Genomic DNA, 19,729 nt, shown 5'->3' with positions numbered 1-19,729 from the left:
CCAAGCCCCCTCCGCAACGACCCCTGTTGTCCCCTCCCCAGTCCCCATTCTCAGACCCCCCCCCCCCCCATTCTCTCTCTCCCCCAGACACACTCTCAGTGCTTTTTTCGAAACACTTGCCCCGGTGGCCCACGAGCATAGGGGCCCAATGCTGATATGTGTATGTTAAGTGACTTGCAATAAAAAAAAAACTTTAAAAAAAGATAAGTGCTTTTTAAGTGCTTGTTTTGAAACATTCGCGGTCACATAGTGCTTCTCACTGCGATCTGTTAGTGGTGCTTTTCGAAACAATGTAGCACCCATCTCAAACAAGCATTGGGAGGATGGGAGGGAGGGAAGGGGAGGGAGGGAGGAGAGAGGTGTGGAGGGATGAGGGGAGGGAGGGAGGGGGGGGAGGGGGGAAGGGGGAGGGAAAGGGGAGGGAGGGGGGGATGGGATGGGGAAGGGGGGAGGGAGGGGGACCTCCCCTTTTCCCAGTACCCCTCTTTCCCCGTTGGGCCCGTCCTCGTAGGGTTTCCATTGTAACCGGGAGGAGGGGAGGGAGGGAAGGGGGAGGGAGGGAGGAGGGAGGTGTGGAGGGAGGAGGGGAGGGGGAGGGAGGGGGGGAGGGGAGGGGGGAAGGGGGGGGAGGAAGAGGGGTAGGGGGGAGGGGAGGGGGGAAGGGGAGAGGGGAGGGAGGGGGACCTCCCCTTTTCCCAGTACCCCTCTTTCCCCGTTGGGCCCGTCCTCGTAGGGTTTCCATTGTAACTGGGAGGGAGGGAGGAGGGAGGTGTGGAGGGAGGTGTGGAGGGAGGAGGGAAGGGGGGAAAGGGAGGGGGGAGGGGAGGGAGGGGGATCTCCCCTTTTCCCAGTACCCCTCTTTCCCCGTTGGGCCCGTCCCCGTTGGGTTTCCATTGTAACCGGGAGGGGGGGAGGGAGGGTGGAAGGAGGGGGAGAGGGATGGAAGGGTGGAGGGAGGGGGGAGGGAGTGGGGGAGGGTGGGATGGAGGGAAGGAGGGAGGGGGGGGAGTTAGGGGCTGAGTGGTGATGGAGGTTGGGATTGAGGGGGGAGGGAGTGGGGATGGAGGTGGGAAGGAGGGGGGAGGAAGGGGTTGAGGGGGGAAGTGGGACCTCCCCTTTTCCCAGTACCCCTCTTTCCCCCACCACCAAGCCCCCTCCGCAACGACCCCTGTTGTCCCCCTCCCCAGTCCCCATTCTCAGAACCCCCCCCATTCTCTCTCTCCCCCAGACACACTCTCAGTGCTTTTTTCGAAACACTTGCCCCGGTGGCCCACGAGCATAGGGGCCCAATGCTGATCTGTGTATGTTAAGTGACTTGCAATAAAAAAAATACTTTAAAAAACAATCAGCTGCTTATTGCAACAATGTTGCAACCATCTCACACAAGCATTGTGACGTCACAAGCTGAAGACCTTGAAAAAAAAGGTTAAAAATAAAAAAATGTAAATTTGTAAAGAGTAGACACCCAATAGCAGCTGCTTGTCCATTGTGACGTCACACGCTGAAGACTAAATCCGCACCGCAGCGCCCCCTATAGGACCATCAATAATTCATGGGGGGGGGGGGCAGCGCTTTAAAACCTCTGTAACTTAAAAAATATGTGTCCGAATTAAAAACAAACATCATTTTCCAGCAGATGTCCCCTTGGTGATTAAGGCTGCGCAAAAATCTTGGCGCTACGGTTTACCGTTTTGGAGAAATCAGCGAAATCAAATATACATACATATATATTACCATACAAGATCTGAGTTTTAGTAGTATACTAGCAAAGCGGGCCCGTTGGGCCCGTCCCCACACCCCCCATTCTCTCCTCCCCCAGCCCCACTCTTACTCTCCCCACACTCTCCCCTTTGGCCCGTCCTCTTAGGGTTTCCATTGTAACCGGGAGGGGGGGAGGGAGTGAATGGAGGAGGGAGGGAGAGGGAGGTTTGGGGGAGGGATCGAGGGGGAGGGAGTGGTGGAGGGAGAGAGGTGTTGAGGATGGAGGGGGGGAGGGTGATGAGAGATGGGGTGGTATTTGTGGAGGGGGGAGAGAGTGGGGGGGAGGGGAGGAGGGAGGGATGGGGGAGAGGGGAGGGATATGGACCTCCCCTTTACCCCTCTTTCCCCCACCACCAATTCCCCTCCGCACTACCCCTGTTGTCCCATTCCCCATTCCCCATTCTCACCCCCCCCCCCCCAATCCCTCCCGGGGGGGGGGGTGCGGGGGATCGGATTAGTGAAAAGTCCGGGGGGGGGGGGTGCGGGAGATCGCATCATTCAAAGGCCCGGGGGGGGGGGGGGGGGATAGCGGGGAGATGTTCTCCCGGGTGTGGGAGAGAGGAGAGAAGCAAGGGGAGAGAGGAGAGGTGAGCCGGTGATCGCGGGCTGGCGCCGCTAACGGCGTCCATTTTTTTGGTGCGAGTGAGGAGATGCCGCGCATGCGTGCTGAGCACAGAGTGAGGAGATTCCGCGCATGCGTACTGACCACAGCCGCACCGCAGCGCCCCCCTTCTGTCAAAACTTCGATAAATGAGGGGGGGCAGCGCTTTTAAACCTCTGTAACTTAAAAAATATGCGACCGAATTAAATAAAAACATCATTTTCTAGCAGCGAACCGCATGGTGATTAAGGCGGTACAAAAATCGTTGCGCTACAGTTCACCGTGGTGCCGAAATTGCCGTATTCAGCCGACATCAGTGAAATATATATACATACAAGATCTGAGTTTTAGTAGTATACTGGCAAAGCGGGCCCGTTGGGCCCGTCCCCACACCCCCCATTCTCTCCTCCCCCAGCCCCACTCTTACTCTCCCCACACTCTCCCCTTTGGCCCGTCCTCTTAGGGTTTCCATTGTAACCGGGAGGGGGGGAGGGAGTGAATGGAGGAGGGAGGGAGAGGGAGGTTTGGGGGAGGGAGGTTTGGGGGAGGGAGGTGTGGAGGGATCGAGGGGGAGGGAGTGGTGGAGGGAGAGAGGTGTTGAGGATGGAGAGGGGGAGGGTGATGAGAGATGGGGTGGTATTTGTGGAGGGGGGAGAGAGTGGGGGGGAGGGGAGGAGGGAGGGATGGGGGAGAGGGGAGGGATATGGACCTCCCCTTTACCCCTCTTTCCCCCACCACCAATTCCCCTCCGCACTACCCCTGTTGTCCCATTCCCCATTCCCCATTCTCACCCCCCCATCTTCTCTCCCCCAGACACACTCTTAGCATCAGTTAAAGGCCCGGGGGGGGGGGTGCGGGGGATCGGATTAGTGAAAAGTCCGGGGGGGGGGGGGTGCGGGAGATCGCATCATTCAAAGGCCCGGGGGGGGGGGGGGGGGGGGGGGGGATAGCGGGGAGATGTTCTCCCGGGTGTGGGAGAGAGGAGAGAAGCAAGGGGAGAGAGGAGAGGTGAGCCGGTGATCGCGGGCTGGCGCCGCTAACGGCGTCCATTTTTTTGGTGCGAGTGAGGAGATGCCGCGCATGCGTGCTGAGCACAGAGTGAGGAGATTCCGCGCATGCGTACTGACCACAGCCGCACCGCAGCGCCCCCCTTCTGTCAAAACTTCGATAAATGAGGGGGGGCAGCGCTTTTAAACCTCTGTAACTTAAAAAATATGCGACCGAATTAAATAAAAACATCATTTTCTAGCAGCGAACCGCATGGTGATTAAGGCGGTACAAAAATCGTGGCGCTACAGTTCACCGTGGTGCCGAAATTGCCGTATTCAGCCGACATCAGTGAAATATATATACATACAAGATCTGAGTTTTAGTAGTATACTAGAACAAGTGTGCCCGTTCAAAGCGGGCCCGTTGGGCCCGTCCCCACACCCCCCATTTTCTCCTCCCCCAGCCCCACTCTTACTCTCCCCACACTCTCCCCTTGGGCGGAGTCCCACTCCCCGGTCCCCATTCTCAGTCCCCCCCCCATTTTCTCTCCCCCAGACATACTCTTAGCATCATTTTGGGAGAGAGGAGAGAAGCAAGGGGAGAGAGGAGAGGTGCCACGCTGAAAGCCTTCAATAAATCAGTAGGAGGGGGTTTGTGCGAGTTTTTTGACGTCACACGCAGAAGGCAATTGAAGAAACGGTTTTCAGTGAAAGGTCCGGGGGGGGGGGGGTGCGGGAGATCGCATCATTCAAAGGCCCGGGGGAGGGGGGGATAGCGGGGAGATGTTCTCCCGGGTGTGGGACAGAGGAGAGAAGCAAGGGGAGAGAGGAGAGGTGAGCCGGTGATCGCGGGCTGGCGCCGCTAACGGCGTCCATTGTTTTGGTGCGAGTGAGGAGATGCTGAGCACAGAGTGAGGAGATTCCGCGCATGCGTACTGACCGCAGGCGCACGCACCGCAGCGCCCCCCTTCTGTCAAAACTTCGATAAATGAGGGGGGGCAGCGCTTTTAAACCTCTGTAACTTAACAAACATGTGACCGAATTAAACAAAAACATCATTTTCCAGCAGCAAACCGCATGGTGATTAAGGCGGTACAAAAACCGTGTCGCTACATTTCACCGTTTTGCCGCAATTGCCGTATTCAGCCGACATCAGTGAAATATATATACATACAAGATCTGAGTTTTAGTAGTATAATAGACCAAGTGGGCCCGTTGGGCCCGTCCTCGTAGGGTTTCCATTGTAACCGGGAGGGGAGGAAAGGGGGAGGGTTGGGGGAGGGAGGGGGGAGGGGAGGGGGGAGGGAGAGGGGAGGGAGAGGGGAGGGAGGGGGGTAGGGGGGAGGGAGGGGGGATGGGAGGGGGGAGGGGAGGGGGGAAGGGAGGAGGGAAGGGGGGGAGGGAGAGGGGAGGGAGGTGGGTAGGGGGGAGGGAGGGAGGGGGACCTCCCCTTTTCCCAGTACCCCTCTTTCCCCGTTGGGCCCGTCCTCGTAGGGTTTCCATTGTAACCGGGAGGAGGGGAGGGAGGGAAGGGGGAGGGAGGGAGGAGGGAGGTGTGGAGGGAGGAGGGGAGGGGGAGGGAGGGGGGGAGGGGAGGGGAGGGGGGAAGGGGGGGAGGGGGGAGTGAGGGGGTAGGGGTGAGGGGGAGGGAGGGGGGAGGGAAGGGGGGGGGAGGGGGGGTAGGGGGGAGGGGGAGGGAGGGGGAGGGAGGGGAGAGGAGAGGGGGGAGAGGAGAGGGGGGGAGGGGAGAGGGGGGAGAGGAGAGGAGAGGAGAGAGGGGAGGAGGAGAGGGGGGAGAGGAGAGGGGGGAGAGGAGAGGGGGGAGAGGAGAGGGGAGAGGAGAGGGGAGAGGAGAGGGGAGAGGAGAGGGGAGAGGGGGGAGAGGAGAGGGGGAGAGGAGAGGAGAGGGGGGGAGAGAGGAGAGGAGAGGGGGGGAGAGAGGGGGAGAGAGGAGAGGGGCCTATTTTACTTTAAAATAAACAGCATCCTTTGTTGAAAAAGAATTTAAACTTATTTATAGAGCAGCAGCTTATGTTTTTGTTATAAATGAAATTAAACTTATGTGAAATAAATGTTCTTTTGTTAAAAAAGAAAGTAAACTTATCTATGAAATCTCTGTCTTTTATCTTTTTTTAAAAATAAAATTAAATGCAATGGAAATCTCGTACCGTTTAAAATAAATGTAATTTTTCTGTTGGAAATGATAAGAAACTTATCTATAAATATTCTTTCTGTATTTGGATTAAACTGCCCTCCTGAGCGATGCTGGAGCCTGTCCTCAACCAGCAGCAGCGCGGTGGACTGTTGGTTACGGCAGTTGGTGTCAGTTCAAATCAACTGCTCCACCCACATCAAGTGTGAGGTTGGAGCCAATCACTGCACCCCACGTAGAGACCCAGCCAATCGGGCGCTAACAGGGAGGGTGGAGCCAATCACTGCACCCCACGTACAGACCCAGCCAATCGGGTGCTAACAGGGATGGTAGAGCCAATCACTGTACCCCACGTAAAGACCCAACCAATCGGGCGCTAACAGGGAGGATGAAACCCAATGACAAAAACCGCGTTTTTACTTTAAAATAAACAGCGTTCTTTGTTGAAAAGGAAATAAACTTATCTATAGAGCAGCAGCTTTTTTAAAATAAATAAAATCAAACTTAATGAAAATCACATTCCTCATTTTAAATAAATGTCTTTGTTATAAATGAAATCAAACAGCGGGAGAGGCGACGGCGACTACACTTCCGCTTCGGGGAGAGGAGGAGGGGGAGAGGAGGGGGGGGAGAGGAGGGGGGGAGGGGGGGAGGGGTGGGAGGGGGGAAGGGGGGAGGAGGGAGGGAGGGAGGGGGGAGGAGGGAGGAGAGGAGGGGGGAGAGGAGAGGGGGGGAGGGGAGAGGAGAGGGGAGAGGAAAGAGTGGAGGGGGAGAGGAGAGGGGGGAGAGGAGAGGGGAGAGGGGGGAGAGGAGAGGGGGGAGAGGAGAGGAGAGGGGGGGAGAGAGGAGAGGAGAGGGGGGAGAGAGGAGAGGTGTCTATTTTACTTTAAAATAAACAGCATTCTTTGTTGAAAAAGAAATTAATCTTATCTATAGAGCAGAAGCGGGAGAGGCGACGGCGACTACACTTCCGCTTCGGGGAGAGGAGGAGGGGGAGAGGAGAGGGGGGGAGGGGGGGAGGGGTGGGAGGGGGGAAGGGGGGAGGAGGGAGGGGGGAGGAGGGAGGGGGGAGGAGGGAGGGGGGAGGAGGGAGGGGGGAGGAGGGAGGGGGAGAGGAGGAGGGGGGAGAGGAGGGGGGAGAGGAGAGGGGGGAGAGGAGAGGGGGGGAGGGGAGAGGAGAGGGGAGAGGAAAGAGTGGAGGGGGAGAGGAGAGGGGGAGAGGAGAGGGGAGAGAGGAGAGGGGGGAGAGGAGAGGGGGGAGAGGAGAGGAGAGGGGGGGGAGAGAGGAGAGGAGAGGGGGGGAGAGAGGAGAGGTGTCTATTTTACTTTAAAATAAACAGCATTCTTTGTTGAAAAAGAAATTAATCTTATCTATAGAGCAGAAGCGGGAGAGGCGACGGCGACTACACTTCCCGGCGGTCAGCGCTGCGGGGAAGGGAGGGAGGGAGGGATGAGGTAGGGAGGAGAGTGGGGAGGGAGGGAGGGGGGAGAGGGGAGGAGAGGGGGAGGGAGGGTGTAAGGGAGGGGGGAAGGGGGGAAAGGGAGGGGGAAGGGAGGGGGAGGGGGGAGGGAAGGGGGAGAGGAGAGGGGGGGAGAGGAGAGGGGGGGAGAGGAGAGGGGGGGAGAGGAGGGGGGGAGAGGATGGGTGGAGAGGAGGGGGGGAGGAAGGGGGCAGAGGTGGGGAGAAGGGGAGGGAGAGGGGAGTGGAGGGGGGAGGGGAGGGGGGAGGGGGTGGGAGGGAGGGGGGAAGGGGGAGGGGGACCTCCCCTTTTCCCAGTACCCCTCTTTCCCCGTTGGGCCCGTCCTCGTAGGGTTTCCATTGTAACCGGGAGGAGGGGAGGGAGGGAAGGGGGAGGGAGGGAGGAGGGAGGTGTGGAGGGAGGAGGGGAGGGGGAGGGAGGGGAGGGGGGGAGGGGGGAGTGAGGGGGTAGGGGGGAGGGAGGGGGAGAGGGGAGGGGGAGGGAGGGGGCTCTCCCCTTTTCCCAGTACCACTCTTTCCCCGTTGGGCCCGTCCTCGTAGGGTTTCCATTGTAACCGGGAGGAGGGGAGGGAGGGAAGGGGGAGGGAGGGAGGAGGGGAGGGGGAGGGAGGGGGGGAGGGGAGGGGGGAAGGGGGGGAGGGGGGAGTGAGGGGGAGGGAGGGGGAGAGGGGAGGGGGGTAGGGGGGGGGAGGGGGAGGGAGGAAGGGGGGAGGGAGAGGGGAAGGGGGGAGGGGGAGGGAGGGGGGAGGTAGGGGAGGGGGGAAGGGGGAGGGAGGGGGGATGGGAAGGGGGGAGGGAGGGGGCTCTCCCCTTTTCCCAGTACCACTCTTTCCCCGTTGGGCCCGTCCTCGTAGGGTTTCCATTGTAACCGGGAGGAGGGGAGGGAGGGAAGGGGGAGGGAGGGAGGAGGGAGGTGTGGAGGGAGGAGGGGAGGGGGAGGGAGGGGGGGAGGGAAGGGGGGAGTGAGGGGGTAGGGGGAGGGAGGGGGAGAGGGGAGGGGGGAGGGAGGGGGCTCTCCCCTTTTCCCAGTACCCCACTTTCCCCGTTGGGCCCGTCCTCGTAGGGATTCCATTGTAACCGGGAGGAGGGGAGGGAGGGAAGGGGGAGGGAGGGAGGAGGGAGGAGGGGAGGGAGGGGGGGAAGGGGAGGGCGGAAAGGGGGGGAGGGGGGAGGGGGGAGGGAGAGAGGGGGAGGGTGGAAAGAGCATCCCTCTCCCCATCAGAACTGCCCCCTCCATCGACTCCTTTAAGTCCAGGCTCAAAACCTATTTCTACTCCCTAGCGTCTGAGGCTCATTGAGGAGGCGCTGTGAACTGTTTGCGTGCCACTTTCATTTTTTTCCTTAGTACCTAATCAGATGTACAGCACTTTGGTCAACGTGGGTTGTTTTTAAATGTGCTATACAAATAAAATGGACTTGACTTGACAGCTCTTCGCAACAATGTAGCACAGGGGCATTGTGACGTCACACGCTGAATACCGCTGGGGGGGGAAGGGGGGTCAGCTCGAGTTCATCTCACAGGGGCATTGTGACATCACAATCCGCACCGCAGCGCCCCCCTTCTGTCAAAACTTCGATAAATCAGGGGGGGCAGCGCTTTTAAACCTCTGTAACTTAAAAAATATGCGTCCGAATTAAATAAAAATATCATTTTCCAGCAGCGAACCGCATGCTGATTAAGGCGGTACAAAAATCGTGGCGCTGCGGTTCACCGTTTTGCCGGAATTGCCTTCAGCCGACATCAGTGGAATATATATACAAAAACGGTACAAGATCTGAGTTTTAGTAGTATATAGATAGACTAGAACAAGTGTGCCCGTTCAAAGCGGGCCCTTTGGGCCCGTCCCCACACCTCCCATTTTCTCCTCCCCCAGCCCCACTCTTACTCTCCCCACACCCTCCCCTTGGGCGGTGAGGTAGTGGTGGAGGGAGGGAGGTGTTGTGGATGGACCCGGGGGGGGGGGATAGCGGGGAGATGTTCTCCCGGGTGTGGGAGAGAGGAGAGAAGCAGGGGGGGAGAGGAGAGGTGAGCCGGTGATCGCGGGCTGGCGCCGCTAACGGCGTCCATTTTTTTGTTGCGAGTGAGGAGATTCCGTGCATGCGTGCTGAGCACAGAGTGAGGAGATTCCGCGCATGCGTACTGAGCACTGCCTCACCGCAGCGCCCTCTATCGAAACCTCAATAAGGGGGGGGGGCATTGCATTAAAACCTGTGTAACTTAAAAAATATGCGACAGAATTAAATTAAAAAATCATTTTCCAGCATTGGCCCGCGTGGTGATTAAGGCGGTACAAAAATCGTGGCGCTACGGTTCACCGTTTTGCCGTATTCAGCCGACATCAGTGGAATATATATACAACGCTACAAGATCTGAGTTTTAGTAGTATATAGATAGATAGATAGATAGATATAGATATATATATTATATATATATATATCTATAGGCGAGATAGTTTGAACGACTGCCTTCTGCGCCTCACATGCACTCATTGCAGGAAACGGTAAATGCATTTTTTTGCAGGTGGATATTATTCAGAGGATTTAAGTCACTCAATTTTATAATTTTAAATATTACTTTTCAGAATTCAGAGAAAATGCCTCCATTGCATGAAGAAACAAGACTATCTTCTGGTATACTGGAAGATGGAATAAAAAGACCCATTGGTATACTAGATGGAGGAATAAGACAACCCTCTGGTATAATGGATGGAGAAAGAAGACTACCCTCGGGGATAATGAATGAAGGAATGAGAGGACCCTCTGGTATAATGGATGGAGAAAGAAGACCACCCTTAGGGATACTGGATAAAGGAATGAGACGACCGTCTGGTATAATGGATGGCGAAAGAAGACCACTCTTAGGGATACTGGATAAAGGAATGGGACGACCGTCTGGTATAATGGATGGAGAAAGAAGACCACCCTTAGGGATACTGGATAAAGGAATGGGACGACCCTCTGGAATGATGGTTGGAGAAAGACCACCCTTAGGGATACTGGATAAAGGAATGGGACGACCCTCTGGTATAATGGTTGGAGAAAGACCACACTTGGGGATACTGGATAAAGGAATGGGACGACCCTCTGGTATAATGGATGGAGAAAGACCACCCTTAGGGATACTGGATAAAGGAATGGGACGACCCTGTGGTATAATGGATGGAGAAAGAAGACCACTCTTAGGGATACTGGATAAAGGAATGGGACGACCCTCTGGTATAATGGTTGGAGAAAGACCACTCTTAGGGATACTGGATAAAGGAATGGGACGACCCTGTGGTATAATGGATGGAGAAAGACCACCCTTAGGGATACTGGATAAAGGAATGGGACGACCCTGTGGTATAATGGATGGAGAAAGACCATTCTTAGGGATACTGGATAAAGGAATGGGACGACCCTCTGGCATAATGGATGGAGAAAGACCACCCTTAGGGATACTGGATAAAGGAATGGGACGACCCTCTGGAATAATGGTTGGAGAAAGACCACCCTTAGGGATACTGGATAAAGGAATGGGACGACCCTGTGGTATAATGGATGGAGAAAGACCATTCTTAGGGATACTGGATAAAGGAATGGGACGACCCTCTGGTATAATGGATGGAGAAAGACCACCCTTAGGGATACTGGATAAAGGAATGGGACGACCCTGTGGTATAATGGTTGGAGAAAGACCACCCTTAGGGATACTGGATAAAGGAATGGGACGACCCTGTGGTATAATGGGTGGAGAAAGACCACCCTTAGGGATACTGGATAAAGGAATGGGACGACCCTGTGGTATAATGGATGGAGAAAGAAGACCACCCTTAGGGATACTGGATAAAGGAATGGGACGACCCTCTGGTATAATGGATGGAGAAAGAAGACCACCCTTAGGGATACTGGATAAAGGAATGGGACGACCGTCTGATATAATGGATGGAGAAAGAAGACCACTCTTAGGGATACTGGATAAAGGAATGGGACGACCCTCTGGAATAATGGTTGGAGAAAGACCACTCTTAGGGATACTGGATAAAGGAATGGGACGACCGTGTGGTATAATGGATGGAGAAAGACCATTCTTAGGGATACTGGATAAAGGAATGGGACGACCCTCTGGTATAATGGATGGAGAAAGAAGACCACCCTTAGGGATACTGGATAAAGGAATGGGACGACCCTGTGGTATAATGGATGGAGAAAGAAGACGACTCTTAGGGATACTGGATAAAGGAATGGGACGACCCTCTGGTATAATGGATGGAGAAAGACCATCCTCTGGTATAATGGATGGAGAAAGTAGACCACCCTCTGGTCTAATGGATAAAGGATTAAAACGCCCATTTGGGATAATGGATCAAAGAATAAGACCACCCTTTGGTACAATGCATGGCAAAATAAGACCACTTGTAAATATAATGGATGGAGAAAAAATACGACCTTATGGTATAATGAATGAAGGAATAAGACAACCCTATGGTACAATAGATTATTGTTCTGGATTTATTTATTTATTTTATTTTTTCCGGTCAATACAATATAACAGATAGACCATACAGTTGTGAAAGTTAAATAGGTCAAAAAACATTGTATAAAAAAAAAAACCCCCAATATAATCACACACATTTTCTGACCGAAAAAATAAATAAAGGTGTAAGCAGAAGCCAAAGCTTATTATGCCTACCCTTAACACTTAACAAACTATAATTAAAAAACACAACATCATAGGTCAGAAGCAGATAAACAAAACATAAAAAGAAACACAAATATAGTGAAGAACCATCATTTCTATCGTGTCAGTCATTTCTCAGTGCTGATCACATATTTTGTATCTTTCAAATATAATATTTTTGAACATTTTCTTGAATTTACACAAATTACTACACTTTTAATTCATTGTTGCAACTATTCCATAGATTGACCCCTTTAACAGTCACATCTATTTTTCACATTTGTTCACCCTCATTTTTTCAAATATATAATTACCCCTGAGTGGATACCTGCTATCCCAGATATCTGAGATTTCCGAGACTCTGCAAACTATGGACCTATATAAACATAGCACAAAAAGTAAGGACATTTGTGTTTGGTAGATTATTTCTTTGTTGTAACAATGCTTCTTGGCAATAAATCTTATACCGTTGGAAAGCCTGTTTATTTCCCTTTTAAATGGTGCCACATTTGTAAGGAACATACATTTGTGGGATGAGCAGCAGAGCTGAGTATGTGGGTTGCGCCCATGAAAAATCTGCCAAATCTTCTCTGCCATTGCCAAACAGCTTATTCTGCCATTGACTCTTGTTCGGTGTTGTTTGGTGGATTGGATGATTGAAGTCTGAAGAAACAAGACATTGGCAATTTAACAATTTATTCATTTAATAAACAGGAGCCTCAGTAGCGTGTGGAAGAACCATACACAGCCACAACAGCCTGGCACCTCCTCATGCTGGTCACCAGCCTGGTCACACACTGTTGTGGGATGGCATCCCATTCTTCAACCAGCATTTGTCGCAAGTCAGCCAACGTGGTTGTGTAGGTCACTCTGGCACGAACAGCACGCCCAAGCTGATCCCACAAGTGTTCAATGGGGTTGAGGTCAGGACTGCTGGCAGGCCATTCCATCCTCTCCACTCCCAAATTCTGGAGGTAGTCTCTGAGAAACCCTGCTCTGTGGGGGTGAGCATTGTCATCTTGGAGGATAGAGTTCGGTCCCAGACCGTGGAGATATGGGATTGCCACTGGTTGCAGAATCTCATCTCGATATCTCTCTGCATTGAGATTGCCTCCAATGATGACAAGCCTCATTTTTCCAGTGAGGGAGATGCCGCCCCACACCATCACACTGCCTCCACCAAAAGATGTTACTCTTATCGGTGCAACATTCAGCATAGCGTTCTCCGCGTCTTCTCCACATTTTGACCCTATGATCCAACTGCCGTAGGCAGAATCTGGACTCATCGCTGAACATACCGTTCCTCCACATGTTCAGGTTCCAGTGCACGTGTTGCCGACACCAACGCAAACGGGCCTGACGGTGAAGGGCAGTCATGGCAGGCCTCCTGGCAGCCCTATGAGACCGGAGATCGGCTGCGTGCAGTCTGTTCCGAATTGTCTGGGCAGAGAGCCGTCGGCCATATCGTCCTGCAAACCTTGACTGCAAATCTGTAGAAGACAGCCTACGGTTCCTAAGTGCTGACAGGGTGAGGAAACGGTCTTCTTCGGGTGTCGTCTTCTTGGGACGCCCACTTCGCGGCCTGTCTCTGACATCCCCCGTTATATGGAACTTGGCCTTCACTTTGGAGATGGTACTAGGGCTCACTCCAAATAATGCCGCAACTTGGTTTTGCGGAACACCAGCTTGAAGTTGCCCTATCGCACGGGCCCTATCCAGATCAGTCAAACGTGGCATGCCGATTCTTGGAGCAGACACCTACTGACCACTGTAGCAGGGCCCATGCTCACAGATGCTGCCAATCAGGTGCCAATCAGGCACCTGATTATCAGCACCTGGGGGTACCAGAAGTTCAAAACAAGAGTCAATAGCAACAGCAGAATAAGCTGTTTGGCATTGGCAGAGAAGATTTGGCAAATTTTTCATGGGCGCAACCCATATACTCAGCTCTGCTGCTCATCCCACAAATGCATGTTCCTTACAAATGTGGCACCATTTAAAAGGGAAATAAACAGGCTTTCCAACGGTATAAGATTTATTGCCAAGAAGTATTGTTACAACAAAGCAATAATCTACCAAACACAAATTTCCTTACTTTTTGTGCTATGTTTATAAAGGTAAATGGAATAAAAACTTTGGAATTCCTAGACAGCCTTGCTACAAACCTTTCTACAACAGAATGTAAATGCAAGTATATTGAAGGCAGAGATCAGTTGTTGATTGAATTGTTATGGAATCCAGGGATATGGAATTAATAGGGGAAAACGATGTTCAGGTAGGATTTTCACCATGATCGTGAATGGTGGACTAGGTACAAGGATCCAAAAGCCCTGTTTCTGCATTTAATTCAGACATTAAGACATTATTTGGTAATGTTAATCAGCTATAGAATTGGGCAAAGAATTGTTGGCTGAAAAATACTACTGATCTGTTTAAAATATTTTGCAATAATCAAAATGTGTGGGGAAAAAAATTGCGATAAATATAAAGTGATTGGTCCATGCCAAAGGTTTTGGTGTTCATATCACTCGGTCTTGGCATTTTGGCAATTCCTTTTAAGTCTCGAATTAAGTACTATGTTCATTTTTGACCACCAACTACAAAAACGTAACAGATTGTATAAAAAAAACAGAACAGAATTTTAGAATAATCCCAAGCAAAACAGTAATGCATTATAAACTGTGCTCTAATTATATCGTGTAAAGAAATGGTCAAGGAGTTGATCTTAATGTTATTAATTTATCCTATTTGCTTCCTTAAAGGATTGTAGGCCAGAAAGGGAGCTGGTTAAGTAAATGAAAACTAAATTCAAAAAGTGTTTAAACTGTTACACAAAAAGTGATTAAAATAATGGAAATAATGCTAGGGGGAATAACTAAAAATGGACTGGATGGGGTAAATGGAAGAGTGACTGTACAAGAGTTGTTTTAATTGTCTAAGTCATGCTTGTGTGCTGTTGAAAATGTATTTATTATCTTGTGAATGGCACGGGCTGCACTAGCAATATATTAATGTAACCCATTAACCTTTTTTTGTGCTTTTTTTTGCAGGTGCTGTTAGGTTGAGGAATGCAATTGGATTGCAGGTTACAACAAATAGCAAAAACATTTTTTTTCAGCCAAATCATAAAAATATTAAACCCACACCATGCAATACAGGAGTGACAAAGACAAAAGGCAATACTATTCTGACCCCACACCTGCTTAAGGCTATTGATGGAATGGATATTAATGAGGCCACAAAAACACTGACTAAACTATCAAAAATCAATCCATCATTAAAAGGTAATTTTTGTTTTGTACATTAAAATCGAATGGCATTTGAACACTTGTCTTTAGTCTTAAATACAGTAAACCTTTGTTATAAATGACCATGGGGGTGGGGGGGGGGGTGGATGATGTCCATTATTACAGATTGTTCACTACGAGTAAGCTATTATTGTATGTAGTTGAAACTAAGAACTGCAGATGGTAGTTAATACACAAAAGGACACATAATGCTGGAGTAACTCAGGGAGTCAGGTAGCAACAGTGAAGATCATGGATAGGTGAAATTGGAGCACAATTACTCCAGCACTTTGTGTCGATTCACCTTGAAACTATGCGCCTATGCTGCTGGTCTGCACCAGTGAGTCCTTCGTCACCAACTGCTGCCCACCCCGTTGATACTACTGTTGTTGCGGCTCACGTTGTAGCTCTTGACCAGTGGCGCTTCTTCAGGCTGCTGCCATCGACAGGACGGCTCGGCCTCCCTCCCCTCTCACCTGCTGCCACTTCTAAGGTGAATTATGTCGGCGACTCCGGGGGACAAGGGGGAAGAGCCGGTGGAGGAGGACAGGGGGTTAAGAGGCTGATTGGACAGAGCGATGGAAGAAGGAGGCAGTGACAGTCGGGCAGGACATGGGCAATGTGACAAGCTGACAGGAAGAAGCAGCAGCTGGTGAGAGTAGACCCCCACGATGACCGAGCGTGTCCTGTCGATGGCAGAGGTCCAATGAAAGCACTGGACCCCAGGGGCAACAACGTGAGCCACAATAACGGCCATGTCAGCGGGACGGTGCAGTGGGTGAAGGGCTCGTCTGGGTACCTAGCGAGTCGGGAATGATGTCAGAAGCCAGGGTTCTAAGCGGCTGGGGAGACAGTGCTAGCGCTGGGTGAGTTGTCCACTATAACTATACTCCATTATAAAGGGGTCTGTTAAAATGAAGTTTTACTGTGGTATCATTGCTGCAAGATAATAATTGCAATCGGATTTTAACTTTTCTTATTCTGATGTTTAATACTGGGTTAAGGATGTATGGTAGTACACCCTTGTGAAAATAATTTGAATCAATCATACACTCGGATATCAAAGTCTGAGGGCTGCCTTTTATTCATTACCATCACACCATTATGTATTTAGTAGATTATATGTCTACCGCAGTGCTTTATCAAGTCAGTGACATGATTTGCATGAAATTGTCTAGAGTTTGAGGATTTTTTCATCTCTATACCACAACTGAGTTTTGGCCTCGACGAGCTTCTGTTTCATGATACAGTCCTTTCCTTTCAGTCTCTCCCCGACATCAATCTTCTTTAGTTTAGAGATTCAGCATGGAAACAGGGTGTTTGGCCCACTGTGTCCACGCTGACCATTGATTGCCCATTTGCACTTTCTCATCAACTCCCTGCACACTCGGGGTTATCTACAGTGGCCAATTAACCTACAATCCTGCATGTCTTTAGGATGTGGGAGGAAACCAGAGCACCTGGAGGAAACATGCACTGTCACAGGAAGAACATGCAAACTCCACACTGACAGCATCTGAGATCAGGAGGGAACCCAGATCTCTGGTGCTGTGATGCAGTGACTTTACCAGCTGCACCACTGTGCCACTCTATGCAATCCATTGATATATTGGCGGCGATCTCATCACTCCATCACCTGGGTACATCGGACCAACACCATGGTAGCTGAAACAACCGCAGAACATCATCTTTTCAGGATGCTTGACAAATTGGTTGATGTGGATTTTTCTCACTGGCTCACTGACTAATCTCCGAACATGTTGGCTATGTTGGCCCTGAACCAGAAAATGGCTTTCATCACGAATAACATCTTTCTCCAGGCATCATATATCCAGTCTTTACATTTTAAGGCCACTGGTATCGTTTCTACTTCATCGCTGCACCGAGAAATTATTTTTTCACGGGTCTTCTGGCTATATGACAGGCTTCAATTGGCGCACAGTGCTTTAGCTTATTGAGACTCCCACTGCCTTCAAATCTTTCTTCAGGGCATCGCTTGTCTTTCTCGGATCCTTATTACTTTCCTGAATTTGCAAGGCCTCATCTCTTGGAGTCATCTTCCTTTTGCAGCTGCACCTGCCCGTCGTGGACAGGAAAATCCGGTTGTGGATTCTTGCTTGACAATGCTGGTGACAGAAGCTTGGCTCACCCCTACCAACTTTGCGATTTCCTGCTGTGACTTTGAGCAATGTTGATGCAAGTTCATGACCTTTGTTCCCTTCCTTGGAGTGAGAATCTATATGTCTTTGGAGTGTGGGAGAAAACCCATGCAGGTCACTGGGAGAATGTACAAACTCCATACAGACAGCACTCGTAATCAGAATGTAACTCTGGTGTGGCGCTGTAAGGCAGCAATTCTACCATTGCACTATGGTGCCGCCCATACTTCTCTTTGCGTCATGCTGTCCACTGGAATTTATGCATTTGGTTTACCAGAACAAGGACCCTTGTCTTTGTTCTCATTTTTAGCATGGGTGCATTTGATTTAAATTGCTTTACATTTATTTTTGGGAAATTCACACATTTTTAACTTCAATTATGCTTGGTTTTGTTTTTAGGTATAAAGGTCTCCTTCTTGATTGATGTGCTGCTGGAGGCTGGTGTGCTGACACGTGCTCGGACTTGAGGACTTTCGATGATTACCTAAAGTTGGTGTATTCTAGAGAATATTAACAACACTGTAATAACAGTCTAGAGTTCTGGTAGTTGCAAGCCATGACATTTTTTTTAGGCTATCTTGCATAGCAGTTAACCACTGAAATTCTCATTACATCCTTTTTTTTAATGTACATTGCTAAAGTGAGAAATGTTTGTTAGAATATTTTTGGGTGAGGATTTATTAAAATTTAAAGTATCAGGTTTTATTGCTAATCACATTATTTGATACTGGAATAGGGTGGACCCATTGGGCCCAAAGCTCTCCTGCATTGGTGTAGCACCCTCCCCTCTCCCACTCACCCACTCCATTCCTCCCTCAACCCCCTTTATCTCCCCCCCCCCCCACTCTAAGGGGCTCTCCGGCACTCCCCCCTCCTTCCCACTCACCCCCTCAATCCTCCCCTCCTCCTTCCCCCTCAACTCTTAGGAAACATACATACAAAATGAGTTTTAGTTATATACTAGCAAAGAGGGCCCGTTGGGCCCATTCCCACACCCCCCATTCTCTCCTCCCCACACACCCCCTTTCCCCACCACCTCCCCTTTTCCCAGTACACCTCTTTCCCCCACCACCAAGCCCCCTCCGGACGACCCCTGTTGTCCTCCTTCCCAGTCCCCATTCTCAGACCCCGCCACCATTCTCTCTCCCCCAGACACACACTTACTCTCCCCCATCCCCCCTTTCCCCAGCACACCCCTTTCCCCTACTCTCTCTTGCCCCCAGCACCAACAGGTCCGAGGGGGGGGGGGCGAGGCGGGGAGCGCATCAGTGAAAGGTCCGGGGGGGGAGCGCATTAGTGAAAGGTCCGGGAGGGGGGGCGGGGGTGCGCATCAGTGAAAGGTCCGGGGGTGCGCATCAGTGAAAGGTCCGGGGGGGGGGCGGGGGTGCGCATCAGTGAAAGGTCCGGGGGGGGGGGGGGGGTGCGCATCAGTGAAAGGTCCGGGGGGGGGGGGGGGGGGAAGCGCATCGGTGAAAGGTCCAGGGGGGGGGGGGGGCGATATCGGGGGGAGGGTCTCCCGGGTGTGGGAGAGAGGAGAGAAGCAAGGGGAGAGAGGAGAGGGGAGCCCATACGCACAGACGCACCACGCTGAAAGCCTTCAATAAATCAGTAGGAGGGGGGTTGCGCGAGCTCTTGTCACATGGGCATTTTGACGTCACACGCTGAAGGCCATGGAAAAAACGGCTGTAAATTCCTTTTTTTTACTAAAACCTCTGTAACTTAAAAAATACACGACCGAATTAAATAAAAATATCATTTTCGGCAAGCGTCCAGCGGTGTGATTAAGGCGCTACGGTTTACCGTTTTTCCGAAATCAGCCGAAATCACTGTTATATACATATACATATACACAATGTATATACATATACACAAGATCTGAGTTTTAATAGTATAACTAGCGAAGAGGGCCCGTTGAGCCCATTCCCACACCCCCCATTCTCTCCTCCCCAACCCAAATCTTACTCTCCCCACACCCCCCTTTCCCCACGACCTCCCCTTTTCCCAGTACCCCTATTTCTCCCACCACCAAGCCCCCTCCGGACGACCCCTGTTGTCCCCCTCCCCAGTCCCCATTCTCAGACCCCGCTACCATTCTCTCCCCCGTTGGGCCCATTCCCACACCCCCCATTCTGTCCTCCCCCAACCCCAATCTTACTCTCCCCACACCCCCCCCCCCTTTCCCCACGACCTCCCCTTTCCCCCCACCACCAAGCCCCCTCCGGACGACCCCTGTTGTCCCCCTTCTCAGACCCCGCCACCATTCCCTCTCCCCAGACACACTCTTACTCTCCCCCCTTTCCCCAGCACACCCCTTTCCGGGGGGGGGGGTGGGGAGCGCATCAGTGAAAGGTCCGGGGGTGGGGGGGGGGGGGAGCGCATCAGTGAAAGGTCCGAGGGGGGGATAGCGGGGAGAGGGTCTCCCGGGTGTGGGAGAGAGGAGAGAAGCAAGGGGAGAGAGGAGAGGGGAGCCCATACGCACAGACGCACCACGCTGAAAGCCTTCAATTAATCAGTAGGAGGGGTTTGCACGAGCTCTTGTCACATGGGCATTTTGACGTCACACGCTGTAGGCAATGGAAAAAGCGGTTGGAATTTTTTTTTTTTACTAAAACCTCTGTAACTTAAAAGATACACGACCGA

At 51.7% G+C, this 19,729-nt stretch overlaps 1 protein-coding gene across 4 annotated transcripts in view; it reads left to right on the top strand.

Annotated features, from left to right (window-relative positions):
- LOC144606873 (uncharacterized) overlaps positions 1–17,783 on the top strand; it is a 78,502-nt gene extending 60,719 nt beyond the window's left edge. For 3 of the 4 annotated variants that reach the window (XM_078423328.1, XM_078423346.1, XM_078423352.1), the window contains 3 exons: positions 9,566–11,450; positions 14,694–14,927; positions 17,489–17,783. In XM_078423328.1, coding sequence (XP_078279454.1) covers positions 9,566–11,450; positions 14,694–14,927; positions 17,489–17,556 — 2,187 coding nt within the window. In that variant the 3' untranslated portion in view covers positions 17,557–17,783. The remainder of the gene's footprint in view (positions 1–9,565; positions 11,451–14,693; positions 14,928–17,488) is intronic. The other variant, XM_078423337.1, reaches the window with a different exon arrangement.
- The last annotated feature ends 1,946 nt before the right edge of the window (positions 17,784–19,729 follow it).

Source organism: Rhinoraja longicauda, chromosome 2, assembly GCF_053455715.1.
Source record: "Rhinoraja longicauda isolate Sanriku21f chromosome 2, sRhiLon1.1, whole genome shotgun sequence".
Lineage (NCBI taxonomy): Eukaryota > Metazoa > Chordata > Chondrichthyes > Rajiformes > Arhynchobatidae > Rhinoraja > Rhinoraja longicauda.
The sequence above is the reverse complement of the archived record's forward strand: the minus strand, read 5'-3'. Positions and strand labels throughout refer to the sequence as shown.